The 25,588-nt window shown below is 36.1% G+C and overlaps 1 protein-coding gene across 1 annotated transcript; it reads right to left on the reverse strand.

The window, feature by feature from the left end:
- Positions 1–281: 281 nt before the first annotated feature.
- emc8 (ER membrane protein complex subunit 8) lies at positions 282–23,923 on the reverse strand. Its single transcript, XM_079824723.1, has 5 exons — positions 23,499–23,923; positions 8,984–9,060; positions 8,808–8,877; positions 8,639–8,733; positions 282–3,414 (listed from the first exon to the last, which is right to left on the reverse strand). Exons 1-5 carry the CDS (start codon positions 23,703–23,705, stop codon positions 3,255–3,257), a joined length of 609 nt encoding a protein of 202 aa, XP_079680849.1. The 5' UTR covers positions 23,706–23,923; the 3' UTR covers positions 282–3,254.
- Between the last annotated feature and the right edge of the window lie 1,665 nt (positions 23,924–25,588).

Genomic DNA, 25,588 nt, shown 5'->3' on the forward strand with positions numbered 1-25,588 from the left:
GTTTTTTCTTTGAATAGGTGGATGAGTATTTCATTAGGCTTTTCATGTAGCACCTGAAGATTGAACATAAAACAGTTTTAAATATATGTTTGCTGTAAATTAAGCAACGTGGCGGTAATGACATACTGTTCTGGTAATGACATAGTGTTTTGGTAATGACATAAATGAAAAGTGCACTGATACATAATGCAAATTTAAAGGCTTAAATAATGACTTCTGGTGAGTGTTGTTGAAAGAAATGGACAGATGTGAGGAGATATATATAAATATGACACAACCATCAACTTGAACATGTTTATTTCAATCATGAAGAAAAATATGTTTTAGAGAATCAATTGTTACAATGGGATAAAACAGCATAAACATCCTTCATAAACTATGACTATTACCATTAGGTGAAATATTATATGTTTGGGTTGCATTGGGTTAAAACTAACAATGCATAATGAAACGTGTTTGCTTTCAAACACACTCAAAAAATTATTTTATGATGCTGTTCACTTTATTTAAGCAATTCATCTTGATTTAACACAATTATATCAGGTTTCTGGTTCAAATGTAATTGATTCATGTTAAACTGACTTAAAACCGTTACTCTTTGACATAACTTGATGTTTTCATTTTGAAATAACACGTTTCAATCAAGTAACCCAATCAAACAAGACTTTCACTTCCCATCATGCTTTGCAAAGGGGCTGAATTCGGAGAGTAAATGTTTAAATAAAGTGCTATTTGATGCCTTTTTAACAAGATGAGAAAATGGAGAGACTTTTTAATGCTTAATGTTTTGTTATGTTGGTATTTAAAATGTTTTGTTATGTTAGTGTTTTTGGAGGTTACCATTGTGGTGAAGTAGAGCATGTGCTTGGGATGAGGACATGCTAATAACAATTAAAGCTATTTTAATAATAAAAACAACTACTTTGGGCATGCCATGGATGTAACAAAACCATCTTCTGGCAAGCCAATAAGACCTTGTAAAAGGTTTTGTAAATGTTGTAAAAAATAGTATTTGACTAAATAAAAAAAATCAATTAAACTGTATTACTTGATTTGGTTTGTTTTTAATATTCATTTTAGAATAATTAAATTGAGTAGTTTTGGACAAAATTAATAATGTTAAACTGATTTAACTAAATGGCATTGAATTAACCTTACGTAAAAAACTTAAGTTTACTGAAATATACAATTTTAATTAAATTCAACATAACCCAATTACGTGGAACCTGTTGACATAAAAAAATTAAGTAAAACCCACGTATCTTTTTTGAGTGCATGTATTTGAACATTCAAAATGTGAATTAGAGATGATAAAGGGAGATGGATGGGATGTGGAGAGAAAGAGATACTGGGCCCTAGTTTAAATGACAGGCATAGTGTAGTCACTCAATGAGCAAAGTGTCCTGAAGATCAACTCCAGCCTTTTTTCTATAATCTCTAGAGTCTAGACCTTTCAGTTGATTTCTTGGGAGCCATTCTGGTTAAAAAATAAGAAAAATTGTTTTAGGAAGTAAGGCATCTCACTTAAGTTTCATTGTAAAATCACACTATTATGCTTCTTTAACTTAATTTATAAACACATAATATGATATAGATAGTGACACAGAATATGTCATTACCACCATCACTTGTCATTACCATCACAACAAGTTGTGTGTTGGTAATGACGTGATGCGGTAATGACATTTTTTTTATTTTTTTCAGGAAAAAAGATGCTAGGTCATGGATTTGTTAACATCATTCAACAGCTAGTACAAAAAGAACTTTAAATACACATAAATCATGTGAATATAAATATATATTTATCAAAATATTGCTGCTACAGCATTTATGGTAATGACGCTGAATAAGTCTACTCCATGATCAGAAGGAATTCATGATTAAATTACTTACTTTTTCAGACATCAAATATCACTGTTCTTCCATGGCTGACATGTGCTCCCCTGCTAGTCTTCATTTCCATGGTTACATCATAAACAAGTCTTACCCTCAAAAAAATCCTTGTTGTAATCATAGACTGTCGCGGTAATGACAGTATTGTTATGGACAATTCTAAATTGTTAAAAATATTCACAAATTGCACAGATATGAACCAGAATTATGCATCAAGTGCCTTTTTAAGTTACTGTTTAAACATATATTGTGATTTTTTAATGAACTGATAACATTTTATCACATTTTCAGAGCAGATAAGTTTTAAAGTCTGGGTTGGGGACAAGGCCTGAGTAGCCAAATATTAGCGATGAAAACATTTTTAAAAATGGAAATCAAACTGATTTTAGTGTATAACATTTTTTGGTGGTGCAATGAACATTATTTGAAATAACTAAACTATTTATTTTAAAATATAGTAATTTTAACATGAATGTATAACCTGGGGACATAAAAGTTCCCCTAATTGAAGAATCACCCATTAATATGTTTAGCCTTTATTTTCAAACATAAAATTGTAGTTCAATGTTCATTTTCTATCCTCAAAACAAGCAGCAACGCAATGACATTCAAAGATTTTTAAGCATGGCATGATTGTCAATACTTCTGGTGTCACAATATGCTCAAGAGTACATATATTGTTTGCCTATATGATGGAGTGTTTCAGTGACTTGACTCATTAGTAATGTTTATAAAAACTTAACTGGACTACAGAGAGCTGAACCCTGAGAGAAATGTTTACTGTCATTTGGAAATAAAGCATTTTTATTCCTTTCAATACAATTTTGCATTCTTCAAGACTTAGTCTATTCCTTTTGTGTACTGCAAATTCAGAGCCAAAAATATTTATTCTTTCTCCATTAGCAAATTATTATTGGTCTGCTGCAAACATAAAAGCAATCTCTTGAGGAAAAATATATTAATTTCTACACAAAAGTAAAACATTTTCATTTGAGCAGGTTAAGTAGCTAGGAAAAATTAACAAGAAAATCTACTTTAAATTAAGCTTCTTACCAAAACAGGGGAACAAAATGACCATATTTAGCAATTAGTTAAATGTTGAATATGATGGACTTGTCCGGTAGCATCCACATGATTCTTACATTATACAAACTACTGCATGAAAACATGTAAAAAAAAAAAAAATCTTAGAGTCACCTCAGTGTTTTCTAACATGAGGATGCAGCACTTAGAATGTTCCATTTAGGCTTTTGAAAATCTTTCTGCTCAGTGAGAGAGGGCATGTCACTAACAGTACTGAATACATGCATCCCATTTAAGCATCTTTAGTTTGTTTAGGTGGACAGGACCTCTGGATGGCTTCAGCATAGATGCAAAACAGATTTATTGATCTCAGGGTTGGTCCAGTCATTTCGTAGGTCATCCAGATGGTTGTCAAAGTCTATAAGACTCTCGTATGATTTGTTTTCTAGAAGAGCCGCTGTAATCTTCTGTGCCTCTAGCCAATCCTCAAAGCAGTCACTGCAATTTAAAGAAAGTTAGACAAAACATTATTTTGTCAAAGCTTATATGATCACATTAATATATATATATACCCAGAACCAAACCTCTGACACGCTCACTGGACACAATCCAACCACTGGACTACTCTGGACTGATAATATTGTATTATGCTATAGTTGGCCATGTTTAGCATGGGAATCCAACTCTTTAACAGTGTAAAATAAGTCAGAATGCATGAAATAGAATTAGACCACCCCTTTAAGACAATAATCAACACAGTCCTCAAAAATGAAAATCACAAAATAATTACTACATGAATTAAATGGCTTGAATCTGTCTTTCATTTTTAAAACGGGTCATGGAATACATTTTCTGGATCTTTTGGTATATAACACATCATTGTATAAAAAACTCAGAACTACATTCTTAGTCAAAAAACAGCTTTTGCTTTTCCTCCTCTTTATTACATGGAGATGAACCACTGCCTGCAGATCTACAGATCTCTGCCTACTACTTAATCATTGCCTTTGGCACCACCCACTAGTGCAAAAGCAGGTCATAGCAAGAGGCAGGAGAAGGATCACTGGATTATATTAGTGATGCACCGAAATTATTATTTTATAGAAAAACAAGCTGAAATTAAAGTTAATTTAGCCGAAAACCTAATACGTAACAGTGCATATAGTGAGCAATAAGCTCCTCTCTAGACCACTTTCAATAGTACTGCCATACGTTAGAGCAGTTTCAGGCCAGCAGTCTCAGACCGGAAAGTTAGGGCAGAGCTGACAATGCCCTAACCTGCCCCCAGCACTAAGCCAAACTTCAGTACAAACATAAACTCCACCATAACGATTACCTAACCTTAACCATAATCTCAATTAGGCAATAATCTCTATTCTAAATTTTGTTCTGAGATGTCTGGCCTGAATCTGCTATCACTTATGGGCTGCATGAGTTGTGAACACTAAATAGCTTACATTTCAGTAAGTTGTACGGTTTCTTTCAACATACCTTCTGATGTTCAATGTTTATTGCGTGTTATAACTAGAGGAAGAGATGATCGGTTCACATGCTCTCTGCACTGACGCTTGGACTGAGACTACAACAACGATCTGTCATGCCATATTAAAGATTTATAAAACTTACAGAACTTGAAAGCTCAGACTAATGGCTCGTTTCCACTGAGTGGTACAGTACAGTATAGTATGATTATAGGCGTGGTGTTGTAAACAACAATGGAGGACATACAGCAGATCTTGTTCTTGCTTGTCGGCATGTGGCTGTTTGTTTAAAGGGGCACTTCAGCGCTGGGAAGATGAATGTGTATTTAAACTAAAATTTACGTAGTAGAAATGTGAAATTATTTTTTAATTTGGTGCCTTCTAGACTGAGAAAAGACAGAAAATGCATTTTTGTCTCATGTGGATGAAAGACAACAACTCCCAGAATGCACTTGCTTCGCTGCCCTACGAGGCCACTCTCAAAGCCACGGCTATTGGTTATCACTTGCCCACCACGGCACCGCCCCCAACGTCGTTTTGATATTCATAGTAATAAAATAATTTCATTCAGTTAGACAATAGGCACTACAATTAAAAACTGAACATGTCTTTTCAATAAAGTGTGAGTGAGCCGAATGAAAGTCACGTCACAGACGCAGCAGGAGTCAGATTTCATTCATCACGAGAATTTCATTCATCACAAGCTGAGCAGAGCTGAGGTAAGCGCGGCTGTCATTCTCGGTGCGTGTCCAGTCTGGCGCGTTATCAGATCGCATGTGGAAGCTAAACTTTCATAGGAATTCATTGAAAAGTTGAAACACTCACTTTGCTCCGTACCGCTCCGTTATGAATGCCCGAGCCGAGCGGCAGCGGGCGTGCGCATTTACATTCTGCCAGGCAAAACACAGCAAGAGACAATTCACGTGCAAGTGACAATTCTGTGTCAACCATTCGACGTTGTGCAGTGAGTCTTGCTCCACCCTTTAGGTACCGTGCTAGGTACCCCAACGGAAGGGTCCCCAAAAAGTGGTACACCCATTTCTACAAATACATTTCCATGACTTTAGAAGCAAATATTCATGACCTAACATTCCATGAAACGTGTATACATATAAAATAAGATGATCATACTATATCTTTAATTAATGTCATTAATTAGTTATTAATTACTAATTAATGTTATTAAGTATAAAAACCATTAAAGCTATGTGGGTTAATACTGAAGGGTGCGGATTCTGAAATATACCATACTAATAAATGTATAAATCAAAGCATTTAATCAATATTTATAATGATTTTTAATGATTCTTTCCAGTTATGATATTACTTAATCGATGGAACCACTGCTGTTTGTTTCTTTATATGTTTTCTAAAGTTTGAATTTGCTCTCTGAGGAGTGACTGAGGGTCTGGGCTAGGGATGCGTGATGTGTCACTAAACACTTGATAGCAGAATATGTTGTTGTGTGTTTGGATTTTGGAGGAATCACACATCCCTAACATGCCAGGAGTGCCTTAACAGTGACAGATGGATATAACTCATTCGTTTACATTATATAAAGCATTAAAGTTCTGCATAATTAAAGGCATGGGCACTTTGAGTGACAGGTGGATAGCCATTTATCTGCTGTCTGTTAGTCATCTTCAGCTCCGCCCACGTCCGGCCTTTTTGCCCATTATCTGTTATCAGGGATTGACCCGTGATGACGCGCTGCCAAGATGGCAACGGCCATCTCGTCCATACTTTGCGCTTCAGAACGGCTCATCAGAATCCTATGGGTGACGTCACGGACACTACGTCCATATTTATTTACAGTCCATGTTCACAACTAGTCTTGGGTCCTAAACTGTTATCCCCTAACAATACAAAATAAACATTTATTTAACGCTGACACACCAGCAAGACAGTTAGATAAAATACAGTTCCCTGTGTCTGATCCTCAGAACTCCACAGTGCAGCAACAGATTAACATACATCAATTGGAGGCAATGTTAAAGTAAATAAAAGCATCCGGTAACACTGACAGTAACTTTACAAGGGGACAGAGACAAACTTTTGGGATACAACATTTGGTAACTAAGAAGATTTTAATACAGATTTGCCTCCTATTTACCATTAATCTCATTGGATAACCATCAATAATCAATAAGATCAGTCCAGTTTTTTTTTCCATTCCGGCAAATTACACCCAAGTACAAACTGCAACTGCCAGGCGTTACCCCATGCACTTTTCCACTTTTTTTAAACCTTTTTAGAGTGCAATTTTTATGATTAACGGTGTTGTTTTTTTTGTCAAAAACTTACATTTAACCAATTATTTAAATCAATCAGAATACTATATAGACTGTTACCAATTATAGAATTATATCATTAACACAAGTCATCTTAACAGTGCAAAGGTGGAACAGAAGCTGCATCTGAAATAGCATAAAAGTTTATTTACACAGACTGTTTAATGTTACTTATAAATTATAAAATGAACAAGAACTCATTACAGGGTCATTGCTGTCAATTAATGTTCTTGATATTGTATAATGATTATTAATGTAGATTCATAGAATACATACAAATGTTTTTGTGTTTGGGGAACTGCACATCATATTCTGGCTACACAGATAAAACAATCTAAGAACCATTTACACATTAGAAAATGAAGACTACACAATCTTATTTTTTACTTTTTTAGTGTACATATGATACGCACTTTTTTCATGCATATGATACGAAATTATACACACCCAACCAATTCTACCCAATGGGTAAATTTTGTGTACCAGATGAATGTAAAAGATTACTTTTGCATATAAAGAGCACCTCAAATAAAAGCATGAACTCATGCTATAGATGCGCAGTACCAGGAGCGATCGTGAGGCTGTCCATAACTTGGGTAACTATTAAGTCTCGGTTATACTCCATTTCGGACGTGTGTGTGGACAGCACAGACAGGATCCCCTTCCAGCGCATGCACAGTTGGTGCTTTTGTAGCCTAGTGACCGCGTACATGGCCCGGTCCCAAATGGCACACTTCATATGCACTTTCAGTCTTGTGGACAATAGCTGCCACGTGTCCGTTAAGTCCACGAGGCGTAGGGTGCACCCCCTTTGTGGTTGATATGCGCCCTCGATGTGCACGATATAATACCCGAGACGTATATTATTTGGGCCGCCACAGTAACAGGACAGTTTTGAGTGTCGTTGTTTGTTAACAGCAAACTAACAACAAACTCTTGCTTGTATATACTCTTGTACTTTTGTTCTTCCTTGCCGTTCGTTTTTTCATCTTAGTTTTATTTTTTTGTGAAATGATTTTGCTTTGCTTCAGCTATGGTAAAGAGACATTCACTCTTGCATTGCATGTTTGTGCATTTTGGAGGCGGAGCAATGAAGGGAGGCCGAGGATGCGTGTATTTGGGTTGATTTCAAATATCAACAGTGCTTCTCAGAAATCGCTTGCTGCACTTTAAAGCAAAGGCCTGATTGTTTCAGAGACTTTGTCACAAGTCCATTATTTTTGAGTTTCCATTTTACTTTTGTCATATATTTTCACACTTAAACATTGCCTTGGTAATCCTGTTGTACCACTGTTCTCTTTTGTACAAAGAAAAAAGATTATTCTCTACCAAGTGATGCCATTGTGCTCAGCATTAAAGGAACACGCCGACTTTTTGGGACTTTAGCTTATTCACCGAATCCCCCAGAGTTAGATAAGTCCATACATACCATTCTGTTGGAAAATGTTGGCGTTATTTTGTCTCTTATTGAGCAGTAGGCTAGCTGGAGCCGTTTATCTTCAGTCTTTGTGCTAAGCTAGGCTATCAGGGGTTTCGACAGACAGAGTTATGGCACGCACGGAGATGGGAATGGTATATGGACTTATCTAACTCTGGGGGATACGGTGAATAAGCTAAAGTCCAAAAAAGTTGCCGTGTTCCTTTAATTCTGAGAATGATTCAGTGGACTACATAACACTTAATTGTCAAGAAATTACTAGGAACCCTTAGAAATAACTAGGTACCCAAATATGTATTCCACATATCGATTGCTGAATTTGTTAACTTTCAGAGGGGGTGTACTCATTTAGTACTGTATATGTTCTGCTAAATATCTCCTTTGGTGCTCAACCAAAACAACAATAAATAAAGTTAAATTAGTTTGGAACAAAATGAGCCTGAGTTGATGACAGAATACACATTTTGGGGTGAAATATGATTTTAATCAGTTTCAAAATAAAGTGTACTCACGTGCTTGGCTCTCTGCATTTCCACTTGTTGTCATGGTGATCATAGATGAAGAGAACAGGTACAAAACACTCCATAGTGAATCTGCTGTTGTCCAACTAGTGGTGACAAACAATGCAGTATTACTGTCTGGCTATCTGACATGGTTGTAATATGTAGTGTATAAAATTACCATAATCATTGCAGCCTCACTGAAGTTTTCTGAGATTCTGGCAGCGACTTTCTCAGCAACCTGGCTTGGTCTGAAACAGTTGTAAAGATCACAGATGAAAAGATTAAACAAATGTAAAGACACATACAGACAACTTATGTAATCATGTAAAGCACATGAAGTAACCCAAATTTTACCTGGCTTCCTTTATACGCTCATTTGCTTGATAATAGCCAGCAATGACATACTTGTTCTCTTTGCACCATGTATCAATCTGAGGAAAGAAAGGCATCAGATCCTTCAATTATTAAGATCACCCGCCTTATACTAATTACAGGGACAGTCCTACTAATTACAGGGACAGGGACTCTTGCCCTGCTAAAAAGATCAGTGACTTATCATGAACAAGCTGGTGGGCCAACATAATCATGCTATTCCCCAGTAAAATTTCAAGGTAGGATCATGGTATTTTGCCAACAAAGATGGTGGGAGTCTCAGCACCCCAACACAACATATGCTGGTGGCAAGCTACTCAAAGTGCTGTGGTGCACTTTTTAAAGCATTGTTTATACTTTCACCTAACTCTGCTTTGCCTCCGCTGACTGTGTGTGCACCTCCCCAAATGAACGAGGTGTAATACCATTGTACTATTCTTTGAAACGACAGGGGGCAAATCTGAGTAATTGTCCTCTAAACCATCAGGAAGCACCTAGAGAATCAGTAAGGTACATATGTGACGATGTTTGTTTTAGCCAGGGCTTAAAAACGGAAAAAAATATCAATCCGTTCACTCCGAGCAGAATCGATATTTTAACGTTTCCGTTTTTGCGTTCCTCATTAAACATTACTGTTCCGAAAACGATTTGATTTGAAAAAATAGCGGTTAATAACGTTATTTTAATTTAGCCTATACTTTAAACAAATATGTATAAATAAAGACTTATTTTCACTCAATAATAATATAACGCATGATAATTAAACTTGAATATTTATTTCATAACATTTTTAAAACCACAACAGAAATACATGCATTAATTACAAAGCATAAACAGCGGGACAAATATTGTTTTAATGGAGCGGAAAGTGGCCCTCTATATGCCTATTCTTTTCAGAAGAGTGATAACATTCTTTGTACATAACTTTTTTTTCAACGAGACTTGTTTTAAAAATTGCATGAATAAAGAATAAATAAACTGGATAACCATTGCTCTTTTAATGCACCGTCAACTGGTATTTTCAAAGCAAACACTGCGCAACACGTCCTTGCATCCCATAATCAAATTCAGTCAGCTAATAAAGCTTGATCATTTAATGCAATATAACATACCATTTAATACGAAGCATCAACCGTCTATATAGAAAACATTGAGCTGTATTGGCAATCTGAAAGACTATAGGAAAAATGTGCGATAGATGCTAGTAACCTACTTGGATAGGCTTAAACGGAATCGACAAACTAGCCTAAATCAGACTATTTGAGCTTAAAGTCCGTACTGCTTATTTAAACATACGAAAAGAATGTCCTTCAATACCTGCGCTTTCATTGTAGACCTCAGTGGGGAAAGAAATGTACTTGAGGCATGAAAATGCGTGCTCTACACTGACTTGCGTTACCAGTAGATTCATAGATGATGGTGCGCGGGCATTTCACTCACGCTTGATCCGTCAACGTCACATGCTGTAGCTACTAGCCTACTCTATTCATTATTGGTCACTGCCAAATTAAAATATTAAAGAGAACGATAAAATAACGCTATTAACCGGTTAATGGTCATTTCAAATTAACGTTTCTGTTCAGAACGATTCAAATTGATTTTGATTTCGTTTTCGTTTTTGTTCCTCTTAAAATTTCATTCGTTTCCGGTTTTCGTTTTCGTTCCTTGAACCGGTTCAGAGCCCTGGTTTTAGCAGACTTCAACAAACCCACACTACAAAAAAAAACGTAAAACCCAGTAAAGCTTGAGATTATTACTTGTGACATTAGAACAAAATACACTATATTGCCAAAAGTTTTGGGACGTCAGCCTTTACATTCACATTAACTTTAATTACATCCTTTTCTTAATCCATAGGGTTTAATATTGTAGTGGACAGCACATTCCAGGGCACAGTTTATGGCCGGGCCCCTCTCTGTCCATAACAGTGGACAAAGGTTTGCTACATTTTGATTGGATCTTGGTGGAGACAAACAAACTGTCCAACGCCATCAGATAAAGATGCTAGGACAACATCCAGACACCTCTTAGAGGGCAAGAAGAAGAACTCTTGTACCAAGCCCAGGAAGGACAAGACAGTTTCTGCCCTTCACCCAAACCCCTAGTGTCCTGGTCTATGACTGCCATAAAAATTCCACAGGACCTCAGCAGTAGTGGGTGAAAGAAAGACCAAAATGATCTATCCAAATCCAGTCATAACTATGTTTGGAAACCTTAAGACTGATGTAAACTACACACATCCATTTCATACTTATTCAGATAAATACTTACATACTTAAATACTTACACAGAATCAGCTGTTAATGAACAAATGAATGAACAGTTCAATATTTTCCCATCATGTTTGGTTTCTATTTGTTTAGAATATTGCCACGGGTATTCTGATGGTGGTTTGAAAAGTGAGAAATGCTTTGGTAAACTTTAAAGACACTTTAAAGACTTCTAACTGTGTACGGTATACAAATGAGTTCCACAGGAGAAAGGAGGGTGAGTCACTGTGGACCCCCTCTGATGCCAGCAGCCAATCGCAACACTGGAATGGAGAAGCGCCAAATTGCAATCTCCTCCTATTCGGAAAAGGATAAAGGTACCCTTTCAACAGACACACCTTGTTCTGAGTCTCCCTTCAAGAGAGACATAACAGATACACCGTAATGTTCTGAGTTTCTCCTTGAGAGAGACAAACAGTTCACTAAGTTCTGAGTCTGTCCGACGAGGATGAGACTGTGACAGAGCAACCAAGTTCTGAGCCTCTTGAAACTTGGTGACTTTTCTTGCATTAGGTATGTAAACACACAAAAAAATTGGGGTCATGATTCGAGCATGCTAATTGGTGGTAAAAAAAAAAAGTAGCGTTCATTGTCTTCGGTCATAAATGACCAACCATAGGAAATGAATGGGAAATCTGCAAAAACACAAAAATTCACTGAATATTTGTGTGTGTACAATCTACAAATCGGCCACAATGCTGAAAAAAGTACACAGCAGTAAAGGGGTGACAGTCTAAAACATCAAGAGTGTGATATTGACACATCTACTCACAAACACACGCACACTTACACACACGCACACTTACACACACGCACACTTACACACACGCACACTTACACACACGCACACACACACACACGCACACACATGAAAAACTGAACCTATGAACCACATTTGGAATTTTTTTAAATCACAGCTTCATCAGAATGATATGAAACTTGGTGACTTTTCTAGCATTTAGGCCATGATTCGAGCATGCTAAATGGTCGTAAAAAAAATACTCCCACTTGTGCTCTTCGGTCAAAAATGACACCATAAGAAATGAATGGGAAATCTGCAAAAACACAAATTCACAGAAAAAAAATCTATATTTCTAACAAACAAAAAAATATCTAAAACTTTATAATAGTCTTTGAGATTTTTTAAATATATATTCAAATCCATCAACAAAAAAAAAATCATTAAATGTGTCCAAAAGAGAACTAGGGAATTCTCAAGCCTCTCCATAGAGACCTTTAGTGATTACACACATGGTTGCATGATTTCTTAAATAATTCCAAAAGAGGGTGCTAATCTGCCTTCAAAAAAATTTATTTTGAAGACCTAGTCTCTATTTTAACCTGAAATACTGCAATAAAATTTAAAAAAAAATTAAATTACAATTTATTTTTAAAAATAATTTTCAATGGCAAAAATAGACCATACTTATTGCATAAATATTAAAAAATACCATAAAATCATCTCAAAATACAAAATTAAAAAGAAAAAATATTATTGAAGAAAAATAAATTGCATTGGTTTTACTGGGGTGGAGGCAGTGGCGCAAAAAGTGGGTATGCGCTATATGCGGCGCATAGGGGCGCAGCACCTTGGGGGCACCAAAGCGATGGTATGAAAACATTTTTTTTTTGTGGTATTTTCTATATGCTGTTGTGCGTTTCTAAATAATTTCTGTATTTCCTCAATATTATATAACATTTTAGAGGACTAACAGGCTAGAATAGGCGCCCTCATAAGATTCCATAATAGAAATTTGGATAACAATGGAATATCGCGAGTAGGCGCGCCGGCGGCAAGCCAAAGTGTTCATACACCCTACGCTTGGGCGGGCGTCTGATTGCGCATTGACACGTCAAAAGCATGCGATTTGACAGCAAAACGCGTGTCCTTGACGCGTGATTTACCACAAACACGATGCAGGTTTTTATATCAAAGTGCACGTCCTCGACGCGTGATTTGCTATTTAAAAAACCGACGCGCGTTTTCCGTGACCCCAGTGCGCACGGGGGCTTATATGGTAAATCGCGCGTCGAGGACGTGTGCTATGAGTCGGACAAAACGCACGTTATTTAGGCTAAACAGATAAACCAAACAGGCAGTGCAAACTTGTGTTTGAAGAATCCAAACAGACTAAAGAATGTGCTCTTTGTGTCCTCAAAATTGCATGCTTACTTTTTAGGGCACACCTCTTATAAAGTAAAGTTACATATTGTTGACCACCTTTTTAAGTCATTACACTATTTACCACGATACACTATGGCTGTTATAAGAATTAAATTAAATTAAATCAGTATCAACAAAATCCATCTTACCATTTATCAAAATCCACTTACACTGTAATTACAATTGCCTAAATAATGTAATGAGATTTTTAGATTTATGTTCTAAATATAATATTTCAATTATAGAAATTTGAAATTATTCCAGACCTATGAAACTATAAACTGCCAGTACATTTGGCGGCGTGAGTGGATTCTAGAATCATTCAACTAATTTGTTCTAACCGACTGTTCAAAAACGGTGAATTATTCCAGAACGATACCTATACTTTGTTTGAATCTATTTTGTTGGAAAAATAGAGCAAAACTGTAAAAAATGACAACTTGTTGTTTATTGAACGGTTGTATAAAATTAATATTGCATTTTGCAATTGTGCTGATATAGGCTACTCTGGAAAATAGCACTCTTGCTCGTATGATACTGCTTAACGCATAATTTCCTCTTTAATTACTTTCAAACAGATGTTTATTTTTATGTTTGTTATTAGCCTATTAATAACTAGCCTATTTGTTTGCTGCTGCTGCTGCTGCAAAAAATTGTTGCTGCATACCCCTCTGGCACTGGGTAGTTGCGCCCCTGGGTGGAGGAAGATCAATTTTTAAGTGTCCGGTCACTTATGACCGGGGAGACAACCAATGCAACCCCTAAACGAAGAGCACCAGAGGGTTAAGGCTACCAACATTACAAAAGGATGTTGCTGAACACTGCAATGAGTTTAAAAACACTTGCAACATGGATCACAGTTCATATCCAGACCAGAGCGAGGGAGTTTCAAGATTTTATGGACCTTCTACTTTACAAAACACATTCACATATTTAAGAAACGGAATATCAGGTAGTTGATGATGTAGCGAACAAGTTTGTGAATATTTTGAAAATGGAAAAAATTTATAAAAGCGATACACCTATCATACGGCATACGTGTGTCACATGACAAGCATAACACGTCGCCATAGAAATAATAAGGTGGTGGTACGTTATAAAATAACGGTCGCCTTAAACTGGGGGGGTCAGCTAGAATATTTTGAGAATATTTACTTGCGTGTGAAAAGGTTAATATTTATTACTCTGTATAATGTGTTGTAGGTCTGGTTTTATTGGTTGTATAAAACCAATATATTCCGGTATTATTATTATTCTTTTCTTTTTTCTGGATTGTAATGGAGTGCTGTAATTTTATGTAACAACATCCTGCCCAGGGACCACAGATGCAAATTAGCTATTTAGCTAACTCTGGCACAGCATTTGTGTTTTCAACTATATTACTGATCTGCCCACATTGACAGTGACATTATATGATAATTGAACTAAGCTGGATGACATCACTGTTTTCTCCAGAGCTGAATCAAATTCTGTTGCATTATTTTCCTGTTACCACTGTGAAGCTGCTTTGAAACAATCTGCATTGTAAAAAGCGCTATATAAATAAAGGTGACTTGACTTTTGTGTTTGTAGTGTATTTGTGGTGTATGGACCATTTTTAAAAACCATGGTTAATTTTCATATGGGTCTCATGTAGTAAACAAAAAGACTAAATTCTCTGACAAGCATGTACATTGAGAGTGAGGGAGTTTCTGGCATAAGGGACTTAAAATTTATACATTTATCAGTTTAAATCTATACTAAAAACATCTCTTTACTATGGCATACACATAGAACATTATCAATTTATATTATTCAAATTAGTTAAGTTAACAAATTAGTTAAGTTTAATGATTGTTTTAGGCTGCATTAACTAGGTCTGCCGGAACCGGGAACACTTCCCATAACACCTGATGTACTCGTTACCCGTCGTAAACCCGTCTCTGGCGTGATGACTCCGATCTTCAGTCAGATGGAACTGGACAAATATTCTGAATATTCCGATTTAATATGACTTCTGACTTGTAATGTTGCCAGAATCATAATCACACACTATTTGTTTGTTTACCAGAGGAGAACTGGCACCCCGACTGAGCCTGGTTTCTCCCAAGGTTTTTTTCTCCATTCTGTCATGGAATTTTGGTTCCTTGTCACCGTCGCCTCTGTTGCCTTTGGCTTTTGGTTTACTTAGTTGGGGACACAAAATATTCAACTATATACTGATCTGCCCGCATTGACACTATATGATAATTGAACTGACCTGGATGACATCACTTTTCTCTGAATCAAATTCTGTTGCAATTTTAATGTCATTCTGTTTTATTTCATAGATGTTTCGTGAAGCTACTTTGAAACAATAGGCATAGTAAAAAGCGCTATATAAATAAAGGTGACTTGACTATGGTTTGTCCATATTTTTATATACTATACATTTTGAAGTTCTGGCACACGCTAAATTAACTTTTGTTTAGTTAATTTGTTCCTGCAAAATTTACTTACAAACTTACTTGTGTTTGTAAAATTGTGTTAATATGGCTCAAATATGGATCTATATAGTAAGCCTAGGGCTGGGCGATATGGAGCAAAAATTATATCTCGATATATTTTGCTATATCTCGATATACAATATATATCTCGATATCTTTACCGGAAAAATAACCCCCCAAAAACTACTGCAAAAACAAATATGCAAAGTGCAAAGAGGTAGGCAGTTCATGTAGGAACAAAGTAGGGATGCAACAATACAGTAAGTCCACAGTTCAATACATACCTCGTTTTTTTTTACCACGGTTTTCGGTTCGGTTCTGATGGCTAGTCGCATCAGATTTTTGCTATTCTATTCTTAGCCGAACAGCAAGAGCTTAAGGAGGAAAAAATACTATTTTTTTTATTGCAATACTCTTTCTTTATTTTACATAAAAGACTTGAAAAACCTTACTTAAACTTAAAACTTTACTTTTAAAAAACATTGTACACATTCCTAGTGTACTGTATAATATAAAATAAATATATATAAAGATTTACACTGGCAGCTCAGAGCTGTACAGCAGCATTTAAGTATGAAATTGAATGAATAAATGTAAAAATAAAACACTACATAGACTTCACTATAAAATACATTGATTCTTATTAAAGCTATTGTATTAGTTTTTCAGTCAAGAGCAGTGAGTGATTTTCTCTTTGTCTTTTGTTGTTGTATTAACATTAAAGGGACAGTTCACTCAAAAATGAAAATTCTGTCATTGATTACTCGCACTCAAGTTGTTTTAAACCTGAATAAAGTTATTTCTTCTGTTGGACATATTTTTAAGAATATTGGAAACCAAACAGTTGCTGGTGACTGGTCCCCATTGTCGGAAATAATAATATGGATGAAAATCGCTACCATCAACTGTCTGGTATTCAACAGAAGAAATGAATACAGGTTTGGAACACCATTAGAGTTGGTAAATAATTACATAATTTTAGAGGTGAACTGTCCCTTTAAGGACAAGTGGCAGCGTGTTCACTATAGGCTGCCCTGCTGTCAATTTAAGACTTGCACGCATCTAATAACTTATACAGACACACGCCGATTTTACTTTCACTTTAGACATAACCGACTGTGTTTATGTTAACCTTGTGTGTATTTGACATTATTAGTGCAGTAAGATTTAGTCCAGTAATCACTTTTGTTTGACAGGCTTTTAGTGCGCGCGCATTACTTAAGCCGCTCTCTCTCTCTGTAGTGTACAGTCGCGGGAGTTCTTGTCTCGCAAAGTAATGCCGACTAGGTAAACTGTATTTTGAATCAAGTGTTTGAGAACCAACTGTCGGCATTCATGGCAGTAGACATCTGTCTGCTGTTCGTCCGACTTCTTAAAACCGAAGTATCTCCATATAATGGAGCCAGTTGTCCAGACGAGTTCTGTAGCCTCCGAGCTGGTTGCGGACGCCGCCATGTTCAATGAGACACGCGAGGGGAGGGGGAAAAAAAGCAAGGAGGCGGGGGGCGAGCACAGCACAGAGAACGCAAACAAGCAAAGTGGCGGAATCAGAATTAAATATAAACAATATATCGATATATACGATATGTCAAAATCCATATCGTGTTACAAAAATATCTCGATATATTTTAAATATCGAGATATCGCCCACCCCTAAGTAAGCCTATGCATTTTTGTTGAATATACTGCCACAAAAATGCATACAGCATATGGGCCCTCAAGGGTTAATAATACTGATAGTGTGGACCTGCTTGACTGTACACCAAGTTGTTATAAACTGAACAAAACCTTACAGGTTTCATAACCCTCAATATCACCAAGTAAATTAGTAACTTCAACCTAGAACTACTATCCAAAGTATAGTTGGATATATACAAGCGATACATATTATAGGTAATCTACCTATATGTATCGCTATATAAATATTAGGGCTGTCACCGGTCCGCATGCGATTAATTTAAATTCCTTAACGCGTAAAAATAATTTAACGCAATTAACACAAATAAATTAGAGAAGTACGTGAAGCTGCGTCATCAACGTAATTTGTGTCACGCAGTTAGATGATCTTAGAAGTCTGGAGTTTACACACTGAGCATCTACAAGCACCTAACCCTGGTAGGAGGAAATTTTCATTCTAACTCTTTAACCCAAATCTGCTTCTCTGTTTGTGATCAGGCCATTTTAAGCCGTTAAACTCTGGGAAAGTTTTCAGTGATCCAGTAATCCAGTAATCGAATTCATTCAAACAGCCCAAAACAGCACAATGTAAAGAAGGCCAGGCTGATTACATCAGACATATCAAAGGGAATAGAGACTCACATTGCGTTTTTAGTGAATTATTCATTCCAGTGTGCGCTTTGCTTTAAAACACGAGCTCTGTCGTATTCTGCGATTGTTTCTTAAGAGCGCAATTTTGGTGACGTACAGGAATCGTACAGTAAGAGCGTGAGTGTCTGTTATATTGATGCACAAAGAACAAACCATGTATGTGCGCGCTCTCGATCACTGATCGCACACTGCATTCTTGTACAGACACACAGTACATTTGTGTTGTTTCCACACATACTCTGGAAGGATAATGTTTGATTTGTCATGTGTACATTGCTGTGTTTAGTAATCATAGGTTTATGCAGTCAAAGCGGTTGATTTAGGAGATTTTTGGCGTCTCCATGTGGTCCTGCTCGGTATCTCAGCTTGATAAGTCTAAAATGAAAACAAGCTCTTTGTTGTTGCTCTGTACACATACTATACACTGAGAATTCTGTAACGTTTTTTCTGTAATGTTTTTTTTTCATGGGTACTTAGGTGTGTATAAATTTATTATATAATATAGTTATATGGACTCCTTATATTTGGTGTCCTTTTGAAGTCTCCAATGATCCTTTAAGCTTGCAGAAAATACAGTTGTTTTCTGATTGTTTACTTTGCTGGATATAGCAAATGATGACAAAATGAATGTTTAATGAGATAAATGGTGTATGCTTAATTTCATGATAAGTGTGCAATTAAATCACAGAGCAAGAGTGCGGTTTATCGCAATTAAAAGATTTAATCGATTGACAGTCCTAATATATATTTATGAAATGAATATATAAAGTATTCACAGCGCTTCACTTTTCCCAAATTGTGTCATGTTACAGCCTTATTCCAAAATTGATTAAATTCATTATTTTTTCCCCCAATTCTACAAACAATGCCAACGTGAAAGAAATTTGTTTGAAATCTTTGCAAATGTATTAAACTGGTGGAGTGCTGCAGAGATGGTTGTTCTTCTGGAAGGTTCTCCTCTCTCCACAGAGAAACGCTGGAGCTCTTTTACAGTGACCATCGGTTTCTTGGGCACCTCCCTGACTAAGGCCCTTCACCCCCAATCGCTCAGTTTGGTCGGGCGGCCAGCTCTAGGAAGAGTCCTGGTGGTTCCAAACTTCTTCCATTTACGGATGATGGAGGCCACTGTGCTCATTGGGACCTTCAATGCTGCAGAATTTTTTCTGTACCCTTCCCCAGATCTGTGCCTCGATACAATCCTGTCTCTGAGGTCTACAGACAATTCCTTGGACTTCATGCTTGGTTTGTGCTTTGACATACACTGTTAACTGTGGGACCTTACATGTGTGTGCCTTTCCAAATCATGACCAAACAAATGAATTTACAACTAGGGATGCACGATATATCGGCAACATATCGTTATCGGCCGATAAATGATTATTTTTGATGTTATCGTTATCGGTCCAATAAGAAAATTTGACCGATATAGTCAAGCCGATAGATAATGTATTATCTCCTTCAGCTGAGACGGACGCGCTGTCCACCATGATGGGTTTGAATTGCTCTAAATATGTTTGGAATCACTTCGAAAAGGAAAATACAGTTATGTGCAACATGTGCAGCGCAAGTCTTCTATAATCTACATAAAATGATAATGAGAATAGAATAGGCTGTAAAAGAGCATTGTGTTTCAGCGCGTTTGTTGAGGGAAGAGCGCGCCCACGGAGTTACACCTTCATGACGAGCACAGTCAAGTTCGCTTGTGCATTCACAGCCTTTTGTGCCATTGTAAGTTGTAATATTATATATATTATTATTCTGTGTATGTAATATCATATAGGATGCGTTTGGTTGAGTTAATAAACGATGCAGTAAAGCACTTCATTGTACCGGTCTTTAGCTTCAGCGCGCGCCCACGGAGTTACACCTTTCATGACGAGCACAGTCAAGTTTGCTTGTGCATTCACAGCCTTTTGTGCCATTGTAAGTTGTAATATTATATTTATTATTTTGTGTATATAATCCCATATAGGATGCGTTTGTTTGAGTTAATTAACGATGCAGTAAAGCACTTCATTGTACCGGCGCGCGCATTTCAAACAGAAATGCACAGCATTAATAACTACTGGGACTGTCCTATACATAACACTGCAATGAGAATATTTCTGTTATAAAACGTAGTGAATTCTCTGGGTTTAGTTGTTTTTCAGCGCGCTGTTGTGGGAAGCGTCAACAACGCATTCTGACCAGCACAGTCAAGTTCGCTTGTGCATTCGCGTCATTTTAAGCATATGTAAGTCGTAATATTAAGTTTTTGTAGTATAAACATCTGATTAAAGTCATATAGGATGTGTTTGGTTAAGTCAATAACCCGCAGTGCTTCACTGTACCGGTGATCATCTTAAGTTTCAGCACGCTCTCAAACAGGGGAAGAGCATCCACAGGAGTTATAACCCTTCACCTATGCGTGATTTTGTGCTAATATAAGTTGTAATATTATATTTATTTTGTATAAATATCTGATTGTTCTCATATATGATGCGTTTAGTTGTTAATTAAACTTCTAAGCGCTTCAGTTTATGGTTTTTCGTTCATTCTCTCCAGCTTCAGCGCGCTCTCAAACAGCAACATCATTCCTAATAGACTAGACTAATATTAAAGATGTTTACTATTACTGTAATATTAAACATATTTTTTTTTTCAAAAACACAGAAGCATTATTTTTTATAATTAGCACTTTTATTGTTCTCGGATCATTTCCATCAACAATATGGTTTGATTAAAACCATTTCTTTATCGTCTGTGCGGAGGTTATTTCATGCACTTGCATTCTGATTCTTTATTATGCAGCCTAAGTAATGCTGTTCAATTACTTGTTTGCATTATTTAGGTATATTATTTTTATTTTTTAGACAATATAATTTTTGGTAACATTTTACAAATAAGGTCTCATTTTATTAATGCATTAACTATCATGAAAAAACAGAGAGCAATAACCTTTGTTTCTTTTAGTAATAAAATGTTTGTGTTTTGTAACAGTCCATTCACAGTTCATACCTAATGTTAAAAGACACAACTTTGGGTCTGAATATGTTGAGATTAACATAAACTAAAATTAATAAATCCTGTTGAAGTATTGTTCATTCATTGTTGGTTAACTAATACTAACAAAAATTAAACCTTATTGTAAAGTGTTAAAAAAAAAAAATTGGCCATAGGACTGTAAAATTAATTTGAAAAGGTAAGGAATCTCACACTGGTTCAAATAGGCTACTGTAGTGTATAGGTTTGATTTATGTTGAAGTGTTTGGGACATGGCTTTTAACGGTGAGCCTTTTGTTTTTGTAATCAGGCTCTCAGAGTTTATTAAAATTTGTATTTAGATTTATCGGCCAATATATCGGTTATCGGCTTTCAAATATTAAGAATTATCGGTTATCGGTATCGGCCAAAATGTTCATATCGGTGCATCCCTATTTACAACAGGTGGACTCCAATCCAGTTGTAGGCTGCGTCCGAAACCTGCAAAATGCTACCTTCGGAGGACACATTTCAAGGCAGGAAGGCACCAAGGCAAGTCTGAATCTAATGTTAGCTTCACTTCCTGTCTCTCGAGAGACACCTTCATCTGATCGATTTTTGAAGGCAGCATATTTGTATCCTTCGCTGCCTTTGATATCCCACAATCCTGTGCTTTCCATTCTGTGACAGTTGAGCTGGAAAAAAAAGATGGTGTCCCAAAGTTGCGTTTGCTGGTCAGTTTGTGTGTAAATGTACGTTTATTTTTATTTATAACATTTTCTACTTCTGATGTAATTTCTAGCGAGAAATTACTAATGTAGTAATTAAATATTTGTTTAGTTCTCACTCTCTATTTTGCTGTAGATCATTAAACAGTTACAACGCCTAAGAAGTCGGTCCGAAATTTCGTCAGGTGCCTTCATGCACAAACGCTGCCTCACAAGACATTGTCTGATAAAGGCAGCGAGGCAACGAGTCAGCTGCCTAGGTTTTCGGACACAGCCGTAGAAACATCTCAAGGATAATCAGTGGAAACAGGATGCACCGGAGCTCAATTTTGAGTGTCATGGCAAAGGCTGTGAATACTTTTGTACATGTGATTTTTTTCGATTTTTATTTTTAATACATTTGCAAAGATTTCAAACAAACTTCTCTTTCACATTGTCATTATCACCAGCTTATTGTTTGTAGAATTTTGGAAAAAAATTATGAATTTAATCCATTATGAAATAAGGCTGTAACATAACATAAAATGTAGAAAAAGTGAAGCTCTGTGAATACTTTCCAGATACACTGTATATAAATTGGACATATAGTAGTCCTACATACAGCATTACCCACATAAACAAAGTAAAATCTTGGCCTTGTGAGATATTTATATAGTAGCAAAATGTAAAGTACAGCTCTCTATATAAAGTTTGACAGGCCTATACAAGTATAGAGTTTACTCACTTAATGCTATGTATTTTCGCCCTATAATATGCTAAAGACATAAAGGTAATACATTAAAGGTGCAGTGTGTGAATTTTAGCTGCATCTAGCGGTGAGGTTGTGAATTGCAACCGTCCAACGCTCACCCCTCCCTTTAGCAGCACAGAGAAGCTACGGGGGCCGACACAGGACAAAAATATTGTCGTCGGGAGAGCAGAGAGTGACTAGTGCTCTGTAGAGAAATTTGTCCGTTTAGGGCTACTGTAGAAACATGACGGTGCAAAATGGCAACTTCACTGTAAGGGGACCAGTGGTGTACGGAGATGGAAATGGCTCATTCTAAGGTAATAAAAACATAACGGTACATTATGTTAAGGTCTTTATACACCACTGAAAACATAGTTATGTATATTATATTGCATTTCTGTCAACAGATCCTCATAAATACTACACCTTTACACCTCATACACTACTGCACCTTTAAGAAACATGAACATTATGATTTTCTGTATTTTTCACAAGGTGTACTGTGAATATCATATCACTAAAAATAAAATTGATTAGACGACTTTATATGTGATTTCGAGTGAGTAATATGTCAATATTTAGTGAATTCTTAAACAAATCTTTTTGATTTGCTCATAATTCAGACAGATTTGTGGTCTGGTTTAACCGATTCACTGAAAAGAGCCGACTACAAAGAATAATACGCTTACAAATCTGACATCACTATGACCCAGAACATTACTTTTAAATTAAATTAACAACTTTTCCATGCCTGGAAAACTCAATATTAAAAATTCTCGTCATTTCCATTTTGTGTGTCTGTGTGTAGCAACAATGAATTTAGCCCCAGAATGAATAAAGAGTCATCTTACCAATGTGAGTGCCACCTCTAGCATGGGGGCTAACGCCAGAGCCCCGTGGAACAGAGGCACACAATCCACACACAGTACTGAGTCTCTCGGGCTGTCCTTCTTTTTTTGTTTCTCGGCCACAAGCAGCCCGTTCACGGCGCAGTGAGGATATTTAGCAGCGTGCAGCAGCATCTTACAGTATGCTTGAGTGGTCAGCTTTAAGGACATGTTTACAGATCTTACTGTAATCAAATGCCTTATTCTCTTGATATCGTGTTACTTGGGAATGAATCAAGTGGTGTAAACTGTGGATTCACTGTCTCTAAACTATAGCATCAGACTAAAGTACCTTGAACACGCTTTTCGATTAATTACTACACGTCAAACACCATTCTAAATCTGACATGAACAGCTCAGCCTTCCTCCCTCGAAATCGGGTCTCTGTCAGGACCCCAAGCGATCCCATTGGCTCAAAATAATTTTAATAGGTACTCTCTTTAGAGCCTGCATGCAATTCCTACAAAACCATGTTATGGTAAATACCATAGGCATAGACAGTAAGGTAAATGCTGTTAAAATGACCATTAATGTCATTAATATCTATATTAGTTAGCTTATGTACTAGCATAGCATTCTCAATTAGCCTGATAGCTTAGTTTATATACGCATCTGCACTTATCATACATGTATTCACAATAGTCTTTAATGTAAGTTGATTTGGTTAAATTAAATGTTTATGTTTCACTTAAAATCAGTTTAGATTTTATTTTGACAAAAACAATGTACACTGAAAAAATGCTGACATAAAATGTACTTAATGTGGTAAAAAAAAATTAACTGTTTTGACTCAAATTAAAAATTATTAGCCTATCATGTTTGAATCAAATTGACTACATTAGGTTAGCTAACTTTAAGGGTTCAGATTACAGCAACACCTTGTTGTCTTGGAACAGAATGGTATAATGATAAATTCCCGCAACGATTGCAGGTCTCGTAATGACAACCAATTTTTTTGGGGAAATAATTAGTTTACATATATAATTTTCTGTTTGATCTCATTATCTCTTTACCCAATTAACGTTAGTATCTAATAGCCTACAAACAGTACCACATAGCCTATGTTTTGTAAATACTGTACAGTCATGCCAATAAAGCTTTGATTATAGGTTATGACTTTTGCCAGTAGGCGCACAGGAATTTTATAGGAAGTTCACTTTACGGGCATTTAACATGTTTCATTTTATTTAGGTTTAACAGGCATAATAACAATAATAATAATAATAATTATAATAAAGACACGTTCAGTGAATGGATTTAAAAGTGAATGGATGATAAAAAATGTTTTCTTGTAGGCCTATATTATTTAATGTACTTATTCTTGTATCATTTAACAAACTTAATTTGAATGCTGTAGGCAACATAATCATTTCTTATGTCCGCGCTTTTTATTAATTAAAAATAAATATTATTATAGCCTATCCATTTCTGATAAGATCGTTATGGTCTCGCAGGTTGTTTACACATTTACCTCGCCATGAGAAAAGAAGTTGTGGCCACAAAAAAAATGTCATTCCCTTAACATATATCTCGAGGCCACACAACTTATCACGTTTCCATGAGTTAATGCCATTCCCTCAACATAGGATCTCCACTACATACACTCTAAAACAAAAATGTTTTTTGGCTCGTAATCATAGGGGAACCTTTTTTAGTGCTATATAGCACCAATTCTTCAGCGGTTCTTCAGAGGTGCTAATATTGACATATTAGACATTCTCTGGTTGTACTGTTTTTGGATTGTTATGAAACACTGCAAACATGTCTTTCCGAGAAATTTCAGTAGACAAAAAAACGGCCATTTTGAGCTGTAAAAAATTATAAGTGATCTTGGAGCTTTATACAGCTTTTTGCAGCGGTAAGTCTATCCCTCACAGCCGCACGGCGCTGCTCTGAATAAGGTCTATGAACTGTAATCTTAATTTTTTTTATGTTAAATTATACATGTTTTATATACAAGTTTGCGTATGTACAACAATATATAAAACACAATATGATGTAAAATATTTGATTTGAACACTTGAATAATCCGTCAGCCATAATGCTCTGCCCAT

This window comes from Gobio gobio (assembly GCF_949357685.1).
Source record: "Gobio gobio genome assembly, chromosome: 9".
NCBI lineage: Eukaryota > Metazoa > Chordata > Actinopteri > Cypriniformes > Gobionidae > Gobio > Gobio gobio.

Bases quoted from the DNA above. Each gene is read 5' to 3' on its own strand.
- emc8 (XM_079824723.1), bottom strand. From the start codon at position 23,705: ATGTCCTTAAAGCTGACCACTCAAGCATACTGTAAGATGCTGCTGCAC. The intron at 9,061-23,498 runs GTAAGATGACTC...TTCTTTCCTCAG, and splicing joins TAGAGGTGGCACTCACATTG to ATTGATACATGGTGCAAAGA. The intron at 8,878-8,983 runs GTAAAATTTGGG...CAACTGTTTCAG, and splicing joins GAGCGTATAAAGGAAGCCAG to ACCAAGCCAGGTTGCTGAGA.